At 35.9% G+C, this 13220-nt stretch overlaps 1 protein-coding gene across 2 annotated transcripts; it reads right to left on the reverse strand.

The window, feature by feature from the left end:
- Window positions 1–2283: 2283 nt before the first annotated feature.
- CWC25 (CWC25 spliceosome associated protein) lies at window positions 2284–11309 on the reverse strand. 2 transcript variants are annotated; one of them, XM_026720967.2, is made up of 10 exons: window positions 11193–11309; window positions 10021–10193; window positions 9005–9241; window positions 8413–8482; window positions 7367–7476; window positions 6219–6273; window positions 5800–5954; window positions 5364–5447; window positions 4556–4717; window positions 2284–3176 (listed from the first exon to the last, which is right to left on the reverse strand). In XM_026720967.2, the coding sequence occupies exons 1-10, from the start codon at window positions 11208–11210 to the stop codon at window positions 3062–3064; spliced, it is 1179 nt and encodes a 392-aa protein (XP_026576752.1). In that variant the 5' UTR covers window positions 11211–11309; the 3' UTR covers window positions 2284–3061. The 2 variants fall into 2 exon arrangements, with proteins under 2 accessions (XP_026576752.1, XP_087774176.1); XM_087918050.1 differs by having other exon boundaries at window positions 5352–5447.
- Between the last annotated feature and the right edge of the window lie 1911 nt (window positions 11310–13220).

The raw sequence follows: 13220 nt of genomic DNA on the forward strand, positions 1-13220 counted from the left end.
GGAGCAATTGTTGCCCATCAGTCTGGGATCGGTTATAATGCCATTTGCAAACAATTTAAAGTCTCTCTTCCTCTAATGAGGAAGATTATTCACAAGTAGAAAACAGGACAGCTGTTAATTGTCCCAGGAATAAATGCCCCAGCAAATTTATCCCAAGATTAGACATATCCAATGCTTGGAGAAATTGCAAAAAGTCCAAGAGTTACATCTCAAACTCTACAAGCCTCAGTTATCATGTTAAATGTTAACGTTCATGATGCAGTACAATTAGAAAGACTAAACAATTATGGTTTGTTTGGAAGGTGCCAGAGAAAGTCTCTTCTTGCTAAAAGGAGCATGGCAGCATGGCTTAGGTTGCATCTGAACAAATCACAAGACCTTTGGAATACTGTCCTTTGGACAGATGAGCCCACAGTAGAAATGTTTGGTCGTGCTACACAGTACCATGTTTGGTGTAAAGCAAATGGTAGTATCAGCACAAACATCTCATACTGTCATTTGGATTTATTTTGCAGCCACAACCATGACTCAGCCATGAATGAGTCAACCATGAATTTCCATGAATGTATACCAAAATATTCCAGAGTCAAATTGGAGGCCATCTGGCCAACGGCTTAAACACGGCCAACACTGGAACATTCAACAGGACAACGATTAGGACATTAGGAAATTATCACAAAATGGCTGAAAAGGAAAAGAAGCAAGTCCAGATCTCAATCTTATTAAATGCTATGGTGAGATTTAAAACAAGCTGTGCATAAACATACACTCACACACCTCAATGAACTGAGGTCATATAAAGAAGAGTGGGCCAAAATTCCTCCACAACAATGTGAGAAACTGATAAAGTGATACAAAAAGTTATTACTTCAAGTTACTGTTGCTAAAGGTGATTCTATAAGCTTTTGAATCATAAGTATAGTTATTTTTTTACAGATGGCTTCTCCACTTTGGCTTTCTTTTTGCAAAATAAATGACATGGTATATTATGTGTTGTTCATCTGAGGTTAAATTTACTTTATTTTTCAGAACTGCTAAGGGTCACATGATTTTACTATGTCCTGATACACAAAAGCACAGGTGTCAAAGAGGGTATACTTTTTCACTTGACTGTACATGATGTCTTGCTAAAGAACTGCAGCAGAACTGATATGCTACATCTACTGCTAGCAGCATATGCCAATAATGCTTACATTTCTCATTTCCTGTGCTCTTGAGTCACCGTAGCCTACATACATCCTTAGGTTGTAAGAGACTGGGTGTAAAACAATCAAAGTTGGAAGGTATGTTTAAAGATTTGTAGACTATATATGTTTTTCTTCTTAAGAAATAGATTTGCTATATATGATTGTCCTGAATCCAATGCACAAACTTTTTATCAGCTTTGGCTGATGCAGGAGGTTCATTTCTACATGAATGAGATATTATTTTGGTGAATTATGTACTGGTAGCCTCATAAAGGGACTACTGCAAAGTACTCCTTGTGTTGCAGCCTTTAAACTCAAGTTTTCAAACCACAACTGATCTAGAATTGTTTCTATAAGTGATGAATGGGATCTTCTTTGGCCTAACATTAGTCTCATGCTAAAGAAACTTTGCTTTCCCAGATCAACCTGCTTGCAATTGTGTATTAAAACTTATAGGACTCAGTTCCATACTTCTTTTAGGCCCATTTACTCCATTCAATATCATACTGTTAGTCATTAAAGGAGCACCTTTTACAAATCCTTCCAAAGAAGTTGTTAACAATTTGTTGTTGATTAACAACTCATTCAACTTTTTCCAGAGGAGGTTCATATTATCAATAAATTGCTATCTAAATTTAAATAGGGCATATTACAGTTGAAAACAGTTTTCCAGCTTTGCAGACTGGCCAGGGAAAAAGGGGATGATTCAATGAGTAGGGGGCCAGTGTGCACATGTGTGTATCTCCATTAGTGTGAGCAGCAGGCACATGCACATACACTCATCCATTGCTCATGCAAGTGGGGACGCGTGTGCATATACTCGCCTGCCATTTTTGTTGCCTTGTTCTGAACAGCTCATGGGCTGTGGCCCAGGGGTTGAGGATCCCAGGTTTAAAATATTTTCCTAGGCCTTTAAATGCCCTTTTTATCTAATAGTTTTAAAATTTTTAAATATATAGTAGATATTTTTACTGTACTTTGCAAGCTACCCAGCTTGCAAGATACAGCTTGCAAAATACAGTAAATTTAAAATGCAGAATGTAAAAAATTACATACATTTCTAGATATTTAAAAATACCACAAAAATATCAAAAGGCTACATAAAGATATTTACATATATTAAATGCTAGCCACACATACAAAGATGAATATTTACATATCAAAAAAGAATATATGAAAGATTGCTGTCCTAAAGTTCTGTATGTTCCCTTTTGCCTATTAAGAAACTTTGCTCCTTATAGAATAAGTTTTAGACATAAAATGTCTCCAGTAAAAAAAAGAATAAAATTATTCTCTATTTTTAGGAAAGGGATTTTCTTCTACAGTAAGCAATATATTTTGCATCAAATAATGTGATGTGAATGAACCATTCCAGAGAGGAAAGAAACTCTGAAAAACAGTAGCATAAGCCCAGTTAGGCTGGACCCAAGTATATATTTCAGAACATGAAAGGCAGAGGAATTATTACTAGACAATGAAAACTTCTGTAATTTTTCTTTGTAATATTACTAAAAATAACAGAATTACTTGTTTTAATTCCATTTTTCCTTTCAGCAGGAAGAAGAGCAAAACTCATATAACCTTTTTATAGCACTATATGATAAAATATAAAAGAAAAAGGCTGAGCTTTCTAACAAATTGGCCTAAAGGAGTATCTCAAACTGTACATTTTTAACATATCTTAATTTGAAAACATTGTAATGGAATATCACAGTGAACTCTCCTGTGTTATAAAGACCAAAGAAAAAGTAACCTGGCCTATGAAGATTTCCTGAGTGGTCAGTTGGTTCTCAGGAAAAAAACAAACAGAAAAACAAAACAAACAACAACATAAGTCCTTAGTGGGCCGGCCAGTGATAGGATACAAAACAATTTCATCGATGCATGAAGTTTTTTTCCAGGGCTGCTGGTGTCCTTTGGATAGAGTGAATGTTTCTCTTCACCCTGTCTTCAAGAGAAGAAGTGGATGCACTCTCCAATTTTATATTACTGCAGGTCAAAGAAATAAAGAAGGGCATTAGGAATTAGAAAAACATCCATTTTATCCCATATAACATTTCTCACTAAAAAACAAAAACAAAAAAGGAGAAATTAACAGAATATTTTTTAAAAACTGTCTAAATGCCCTTCTGCATAATATCTGGGACAGGGGCAATGCAAAACATGAACTCTTTCAAGTCTAATTTACACATGCATTATTTTCTGCATCACTCTTTACACATAAAAAAGTTTTCCTCTTTGTATTCAAAATAATTCTATGCCTCTGTAGTTTCTCCCTTATATCCAGATTTTTACCTAATCCTTAGTAAGATCATATTATCCTAAAGTAGTTTACAAACATTATAGTTCTGCTCTAATATGTTTAGGCTCGAATTCATACACAATCAGTGCACTTTGGAAAATACTGAGGAAATGATTGCAATTCTGCAAATTATTTAAAAGGGGTTCTATTGAAAGTGAAGCATCTCTCAAATTGTTAAAGAAACTCCACCTTTTGGAAAATTCACAGAACTGTTTTGAAGTCTCCATCCAGCAGTCTGCATTTGCCACTTTACTGGCTGTTCCAGCAGAAGCACCATCTACATGCATATACAGGTAGTCCTCAACTTACAACAGTTCATTTAATCTCTGTTCGAAGTTACTACTTCACTGAAAAAAGTGACTTATGACTGGGTTTCTCATGACCATTGCAGCATCTCCATGGTCATGTGATCAAAATTCAGATGGTTGGCAACTGACTTATATTTATGACAGCTGCAGTGTCTTAGGGTCATGTAATCTCCTTTGGTAACCTTCTGACAAGCAGGAAATCAGATTTACTTAACAACTGTGCTACTAACTGAAAATTGCTGCAATTCACTTAGCAACTATGGCAAGAAAGATTGTAAAATGGAGCAACACTCGCTTCACAAATATCTTGCTTACCGATGGAGATTTTGGGCTCAATTGTCATAAGTTGAAGACTACCGGTAAAGAAACTAGATCACTGCTTTTCAGCTTTAGCAACTTTAAGATATGTGGATTTCAATTCCCAGATTCCCAGCCAGTATACTTGCAAGGGAATTTTGGAAATTGAAATCCACATTAAAGTCGTTGAGGTTTAAAAACCCTGAACAAAAGTATGAAACTTCCAAATGTGTTAAAAGTTAAGGAAACTATTTCCTCCTTATATCTAATACTTTGGTAGGTGAAACAAGCATGCAGCACAGGCTATCAAATTGAGATGTAGGATGTTGCTGCTTTATATCAAGTGTAATGATCATTTGAGTGTTTTAAGGAAGACTGAACAGGACCTTCTGTGTTCAATGTATGCTGTTCCAATTGAGCTATGGCTCTTCTCTAATTTTAGAAGGAAAAGGGCCACTCACTGTATAAACTTCCCATTGGACTGGCGAAGTTTTTCTAGAGCTTGCTCTCTTTCTTCTTCTTTTCTGTGTTTGTTTACATTGTTTTTTCTTTCTTCTTCTCGCCATTTGGCATTCTCCATCATTTCCTTCCGTCTCTTCTCCAGCTCTTCTGCAGATAATTTTCTTTTTAAAATAGATTAATATGATTTTAGACAGCATAGTAGTGGCTTTTCAAATGATAATCATCATCATTGACTTATGGACTATTGTATGCAGGGAAATAGGGTTCTCTAGAGTTATGATTATGGGATTACTTAATAGCCAAATGAATCTTAAACAAATTTATACCTTAGATCTAATGTAATTGCTGACTGCATCCAGCACATTAAAAGTATTTAAGTTTCCAAAGTGCCTGGAAATCAGCAGGAAGCAAGTACAGAGACACTCCCAGAAGTGCTTTTTCCCTCCCAAGAGGCAACTGGACTTTCTTGTTTTTTCTTTGAAAAAGAAAAGCACCTTTGAGACACCCATGATCTGGATGACTGAGAATTTCCATAAACACGCAGAGAGTGAGCTTCAGTAGTCTCCTTAGAAATGTAGATCATTTACCCATCAAATTGGAGGAGATTGATCTTTTAAAGTTGGACATTTGGGGTCTTTAAATAATGGGCAACTATGATTTTTTAAATAAGAAGTTGCTGAATCTTTTTTGAAACCTTTTTAATTGCCAAGCATTATAGCATGCATGTTTTTCCAAAATATTCTGCCTACATTATAAAGTTATGCCACAACCCACTGAAAATACACCAATGTCAACCCATTCATGTACCTTGAAGTCTGTGATCTTCTATATTTGTGTTCCTTATGAAAATGTTTGTATTCTGTTTTTGCCTTTTGTTCCATACCATTGTCCCTGCAATTCAAAAATGTTATTTCCTCCATGAGAATGATTAATAATTGTTAAGTTTAAGCTGTTCTACTAATTTTTCACCTTATACTACCAGAATGCATAATATTTTTCAATCTAGTGACTGTACTTTTCTTTTGATTGATCAAGCGGAACAACATGCCATATTAAATTGTTATTAATTTTAAACAATGAATTATATATTCTGAAAACATTTACATTAAAAATTACAATAGATACTGTCCTTATATCTTATTGAATGAAAAAAAAACCTCCTAATTTAAAATTTGAGTAATTCCACAGCAATTAAGATAACATATCATAGAAAAGGAGAATTGGTTGCCCAATTTTTGCTTACTGTTTACTGTCTCTAGGTGATCTTGATCTCTTATGCCTGCTTGATTCCTGATTTATGTTCTTGTTGACATGTCTTTCAGGAGAATGGCTTTGTTGCTCTGATCGTAAACTCTGTTGGAGTTTACGGGATATCCTTTCATGGCCACTATCAGGAATCTAACATTATGAGAAAAATGCTGTGTTCTTAAAAGAGTTTAAGCATGGAAAAATATTGCTTTATTAGGGAATAAGTATTGCTATATTCAATTGACAGCACACATGTTCCAAACTGTGACTATGAAGATACTGGTAGTTAATCTATACTAGCAAGGAATTCAATAATAGGTGATTTCACATACTTTATGACTTGAGTCAAATTGACCCCAATCAATAGCATTTCTATTTTATATTGTAGTAAATACTACAGAATAGAGTACGTACTTGCAATCCATATCCTAATTTTTTGGGATGAAGATGTTCTACTTTCTCCCTTGACCTAAAGCAAAAGAAAATTAAATTATATCACTTCATCACTGTGATAGGTCTAAGTCCCCTGTTTTTTAAATGTATAGGTAATGTACATAACAGTTCCAGCCCATATGAATAGAAACCCAGCATATACAGACACTAGCTCAAATATGAAGAGAAATATGTTGTGGCACCTCTGGGATATAAAGCATGATAAACGATCTCTATCAATGGTCTCTATACACTGCCTATTCACGCTACAGGTAGTCCTCGATTAATGATAATAGGTACTGGAATTTCTGTACTAAGTGATGCAATTATAAAGCACAACCTCTTGGGACCCATTACTTAGTAATAGCAATCCTGAGTTCCCATTTCCATTGTTAAGTGAAGATCATGGGTTATTAAATGAGGACTTCCTTGCAACTTCCTGCCAGTTTTCAAAAAGTAAAATCAATTGGAAAGCCAGTAGCAAGTTCTAAGCAGCTAACAAGCAGGCTAGTGGATATGTAAGTGGCTACTGCAGAGCAAGCCTGTAGGGGAATGGTGCTGCAGAAAGGGGCACATGGCTGCTGCAGTATGAGTATAGCTGGGTGGGCCTGCGCTACTAAGTCAGGGGATAGGCTGCAAAGACGTCCCCGCTATAGAGCATTTTTGTATTCTACAGTTGGATTCCTCAGGAGAAAAAGTGGTGGGGATGATTTACAGGAGTGACTTGCAACTTTCCCTACTGGCTTCCCCACTGACTTTATGGGAAACTAGCAAAGAAGGTCACAAGTGGTAAACATGTGACCATGGGATACTGCAACTCCCAGTATTATAAGTGCAAGATGGTTGCCAAGTATATGGATTGTGACCACGTGATTAAGACGATTAGAACTTTGAGAACAGGTTGTAGGTACCACATGATCAGTGTCTTTATGATTTTGAATGATTGCTGAATGAATGATTGTTAAACAGAGACTACATGTACCACCTTTAAAATATCAAAGCCCCTTAAACAGTAGCATGTATTTGTGGGGGACTGAGTTCCACTCCTTTCTCTGCAATTATGAACAGTAGTCAAACCCAACCTCTAAATTATGTTGAATGAATAAATGTATACTGTGTACAAAACATACTTAGTTTTAATCTCTTCATCTTCACTACTGGAATTATGGTGCCTATGTTTCTTGTGCTTCTTCTTCTTCTCTTTCTTTTTCTTCTTCTTTTTCTCCAAACTGTTTTGCAACTGAAACATTTGAAAAAGTACAAGTTTCATAAAAATCATCAGAGTTTAGAACATGGTTCCAATTCCTTTTGGACTAACAGGTACTTATTACAATTTTGAGAGCATATTTATGAGCATGCTCACAAACAGGTGCCATAGCAGAAGGGCCAGTCACAAAATCATTCCTCAATATTCTTTTCCATTTTTTTCTGATACTTTTCATGAAGATGTTGATGAACATTTTGGTTGCCATTAAGAAGAGTGAAGATTTATAGCAATTATTCTACATTAATTATATTTGGAATAATTTCATATCTTCAGTAGCATTACTTAGAAATCTTACTCCAGCTACAATCTTGTATAAGTTTGAAAAAAACTAATTCCAGTTTGTACTAATTTCTAACAATTTTTGTTGTAAATACCACTATTAAAAGACTTTGGATTGGATTGGGTATCTGTTTAGTTGAGTCATTATTCCTGCACATTATTCTATCTAAACCAAGATCAGCGGAGACTAAATTAAACTTCACACTGTCTATATAGCGTTGGAATTACTTTTTCTCCAGCTCAAAAAAGCGATAAACTCTCGGTTCTGTCCATAATAATTTGATATTAGTAAGTTATATCTATCCTGTTATTTTTACTTTTATCCACCTTTTTTGTATACCATTCAAATGGTAAACATACTTAATATTCCTGCCTTCTTCTATTTTCTCTGTAACAAGAACCTTGTGAGATGAGTTGGATTGAAAGAGAATGACTGGCCCAAAGTTAGGCAGCCAATTTTCTATGCCCATGGCAGAACTCAGTCTTCCAAATTCCATGCCAACATCTTAACAATTACATCAAACTGGAAAAAAGCACCACTGAATTTTGCTCAATATATGTAGGATTGTCATCATGGAATTCAAAGCCATTTGATTGTATATATTCACAGAGCATCTAGCATTAGCATACCAGTTCTTTGATCTTCTTCATTTTTACAGGATTGTTCAGAACATCACGTTTCTTCTCTTCCTCCCTCTTCCTATACAGACAAAATATTAATTTATTAAGTAATATTCACGTGAAATTCTCAGATATTCTACTTCAATATTATAATCCAATTTGTGAATAGAGGGTGACACCTATGGTCTTCCATAGGGATTGGATCCTATCTTCTATAAGTATAGGATTCTATCTTCTATCAAAATTTGGTTGGCTTTATTTATTTTGCTTTTACTGATTACCTTAGGATTTAGATTATCTTGTATAAGACGAGTATAAGACACAGGTTTTATAATATAGTTACAACATCTGAAACATCCCAATATTCAATCTATAGGATTAGCATCTCTCATCAAATTGAGTACAAAAATGTCAGAGAGAAGCACTATAGACATTAATGGAAATAATTTAGATTTTTAAAATGTTAATATCAGGGATACTTCAATGCTTTCATTTTATGAATCATCCTGGCCCTCACCTCACTTACTCATCAGCCATGCACTGATTATTTTATTTATATACTTTCTGTCCCTTTTTTCATACTGAAAACAATACTAATTACCTTATCATAAAAAGAGGATCTTCCCGAATCTTGCTAGCCATATCCAAGGCAGAATTGGCACCTGTGGAGGCAAAGATAGAGCCTGGCAGAAGGCCAGTCTCAGAAGAACAGCCTGCCTCCTTGTCCTCTGTTGTCTCAAAGACATACTTGTCAACTGGACGCCCCATAAGGTATTCGTCTCTGTTCACCATGCCACCTGGTCCTTGGTACATCCATTCCAACTTCTCATCTTTTTTTCTAATTTATTTGGAAGAATATATATAAAAGAAAAGTTGATGCAAAAAGAGGTATGACTTTAATACGTAAAGCAGCAAAATATTTAACATTTCTTGAGGGCTGAGGTTACAAAGAGGATGATAACACATTACACATGTAGATTTATCTAGACCTTGGGATGGGTTGGGGGAATGCTAAATGCAGGAAATAAAAATTTTGAATTCTTGGATGAGAGAAAACAAAAGGCTCATGAACACATACTGATACTTATCAAGATCATAATTTCCACAGGGCTGATAGAAGTGAAATACAATTGTTAGAGGAAGGGGTACGTTTTATTTTTCCAATGATCTCCATAGTTTTATCAAAGTGAATTTAATATTAAACACATTTTTCTAAACTGAATTAAAACTATTTATTAAGAAGCATTAGATTTCCAAGTGAGGATTTTGTTTCTGTAACCATCCCCTTTTTAATTCTTGAATTAGAGAAGTTCACCAATTTGGCTGCTAAGAATGCTATCAAATTTTAAGAAATATAATTGGACAATAACGTCAATGTTTAAATCTCCAAACTGAACATTCAAAGTAAATTAATATTGTAATAAAGCCAGTCCAACAATGGAATCAATTATGCAAATATGTTATGTTTTCTCTTTGCTTCAATTATTTAAATAGAGACTAAACAGTCTCTGTCAGGGATACTTTAATATGAATTAGTGTAGAGAATTTATAGCCTAACTAGTTCTTTCCTATGCTACAATTTTATGTTTACAAACCAGTAAATCCAACTCAACATACTTGACAGCGCCTACATCTTCTGCATAACGCTGCATTTCTTCTCGTGCTCGCTCTTCATGCAATTCCCGTTGTAGCTCTTCAATTTTCTTCCGTTCGGCTTCATGCTTTTGTTCCGCTTTCCAAACTTTTTCCACATTACGGAGGGTTTGTGGGTGCCAGCTTTTTTTAAGATTCTATAGACAAGATTACGCATTTAAATTTACCTTGATTTAATCTGAAAATTTCCTCTACAAAAGCTGTACCAAATATCAAATATCAACCAGAAAAACATCTGACTGCAAACCTCAGTGAACTAAAACTAAGTACATAGAAGTGCTTGCTCCACATTCATATTTCTATTCAAATAGTTCCCTCAATTTATACTTTACAGTAAATGTTCTATAACAGAATGGCAGCTAACCACTCCACAACATATACAGCTTACTTCAACAGTCAATTTCATATCATTGATTTAGAATAGCACATTACAAGATTTGGACTATGGAGCTATTCAATTTTTTCCTCCACTCCAAATGAGATTTCCACCATCTCTTAATCTGTTCATTAAGAGCATGTTTCACACATCATAAAAAGTTATGCTTTTCTTAGAAATGGTTGAATATACCATTTGAATACTAACTGGGCACTCCACATAAATTAAACCATAAACCATGGCTAAGATATAAGTTGTTAAAGAAAAACTAAACAGATTATGAATTTAGTGATGCATGAAAGAGCTAAGGTATCACACTCGGATAAACTAGACAAACTAGATAATGACTTAGTGATAAGCCACTCAGGTTGCTATAAAGATGCTCTTTACCTCTAGCAAGTGATTAAATTGAAGAAGGTATGCTGCTGCCCCACCCCATTTCTTCTGAACTGCTTTCCGTAACTCTGAAATCCAATTAAGCCTTTTCCCCCCCACACCGGATCAAGTCTCTCCACCCTTAAATATATCCTTACATTTCAATAACACAATTATAAAATAATATAGCATATAATTATACGAAATATCCCTATATTTTCATCCAGATGTGAATATAGTAACCCGGGATGCAGATAAGAAATCGGCTCTTAGTTTCGATTAACTCAAATTCGAGGCAATTCCCGACTGTCCCAATTCCCGATCTCTCCTCGCCCCTCCCCCGCCCTCTACCCCGGCTTCTCTCCATCCCATCCTTTTGCCTCACCAGATCGCCTCCGCCCATGGCGGCAGCTCAGTCTCCTTTGCAGCCGCAGCCGCCGCAACACAGCTCCTCTCCTTCTTGGGTTGCTGAGTTTAGACCGGCGCAGAGTGATGACGATATATTTTTACCGCTCTCAAACGTCGCTCCTCCCAAAGCGGAAGTGATCGATTTTAAAATGGTTCGCTTATGTATAAAGCTTCCGCTGTCGAATCTGCAGGGGTTTTTTTTCTCTTGTGGGCAAAATTGATATTAATTACAATAAATAATCCTGATATGTCAATTTAGATATTCTTAATTCTAAATATTAAAAAGAGACAGGATAGAATATTTTCCCCAAAGGAGAAAAATCCCAACACAGGCAGAAAGCAGCCCCAGTCTCCCTACCATAGGAAAACAGCCTCAAGCAGAGATTTTGTATCCATTCAGAAAGACTGGGCCAATCTATTCATAAGCAAAGAGTCTCCAAATAAGGAATACAATTGGGCAAACTGACAAGATGAGCTCTTTTGCTTATAGAGCTCTTACATGACCCCATGGGAATCTGGCAGCAGCCATTAAAATATTAAAGAACACATTCTTACATAGGAACAGACATCTGTTGAAAGGCTGCTTAAAATGCCTTTCTTCTGAGGATTCGTTTTCCTGCTGGGAGAGCTCCGGTGCAAGGATACAGACAACTGCTTGAAAGCCGGTTCTTTTTATTTTTTAGGAAGGCGAGAGATAGCAAGAAGTCTGCGTTCCTGGGGCTAGCTAGCTTTGTATACTAAACCCCTGATTTTTATACTTTTTTCCTCCTTTTGTGTGTGAGTGCTTGTGTTTGTATTTCTTAATGTTTTAAATCCTGTCAGGGGTTGTCTTCATTTCCGCCGGAGGGTAAACTCTGTGGGGTGGTTTGGTTGGATTATCAGTTTCGTCCTAATGTTTTCTTATATTTGTTTTGTGGCAATCTCCTGTCTGTCTCCTTTGCAATATATTTTGTGTCTATTTGTTTTGCTGATTTGGCATGACCTGTTGTTTGTAAGGGATTTCTTTTTCTTGTTTCCCTAGCTTTCTTAATTACTTGGCTTTTGTCTAGGGGGCTTCTTTCAATACCTTTTATTAAATTTCTTTTCCTATGCAATTTTGTTTTATGGCTGGCCTGATGTTCCCTTTGGCCTTTTCCTGCTTGGGTGTCACCCCTGTCCTCATGAAGTGCCCTTTCCACACATCTCAACCACAAAGTCCAAAGAACGTATAAAAGCCCACCAATCTCAACCCCATTTAGTCAGCCAGTCCAGAAACATTCTGCTGTCACTGAAATTTCTGTCATTCAAACAAACAAGACACTTTCTTTCCTACAGCCAGCCTCCATTTTATTTTCATCATCTTTCTCCAGGCTTGGAACCAGCTCAGATTTTTCTTCCAATACTGGTCACTCTAGTACATATATATTTTTTCTATCAGAGTTCATATGCAAGGAATAGAAATGACAGGAATGGAAATCAGATAGAGAGTTAATTAAAAATATTCAGATTTGCTGTTCAATGCTAGATGAAACCCAAAGTAGCGTATAGTTATATGTGTGGAAAGGGAACTTCATGAGGACAGTGGTGACACCCAAGCAGGAAAAGCCCAAAGGGAACATCAGGCCAGTCATAATAAAAAACTTGCATAGGAAAAGAGATTTAATAAAAGGTATTGACAAAAGCCAAGTAATTAAGAAAGCTAGGGAAAAAAAGAAAAAGAAATCCCTTACAAACAACAGGTCATGCCAAATCAGCAAAACAAATAGACACAAAATATATTGCAAAGGAGACAGACAGGAGATTGCCACAAAACAAATATAAGAAAACATTAGGACGAAACTGATAATCCAATCAAATCACCCCGCAGAGTTTACCCTCCAGCGGAAATGAAGACAACCCCTGACAGGATTTAAAACATTAAGAAATAGAAACAAGCACTCACACACAAAAGGAGGAAAAAAGTATAAAAATCAGGGGTTTAGTATACAAAGCTAGCTAGCCCCAGGAACGCAGACTTCTTGCTATC

This window comes from Pseudonaja textilis, chromosome Z (genome assembly GCF_049901715.1).
Source record: "Pseudonaja textilis isolate UNSWEBS1 chromosome Z, rPseTex1.2, whole genome shotgun sequence".
NCBI classification, from domain to species: Eukaryota; Metazoa; Chordata; class Lepidosauria; order Squamata; family Elapidae; genus Pseudonaja; species Pseudonaja textilis.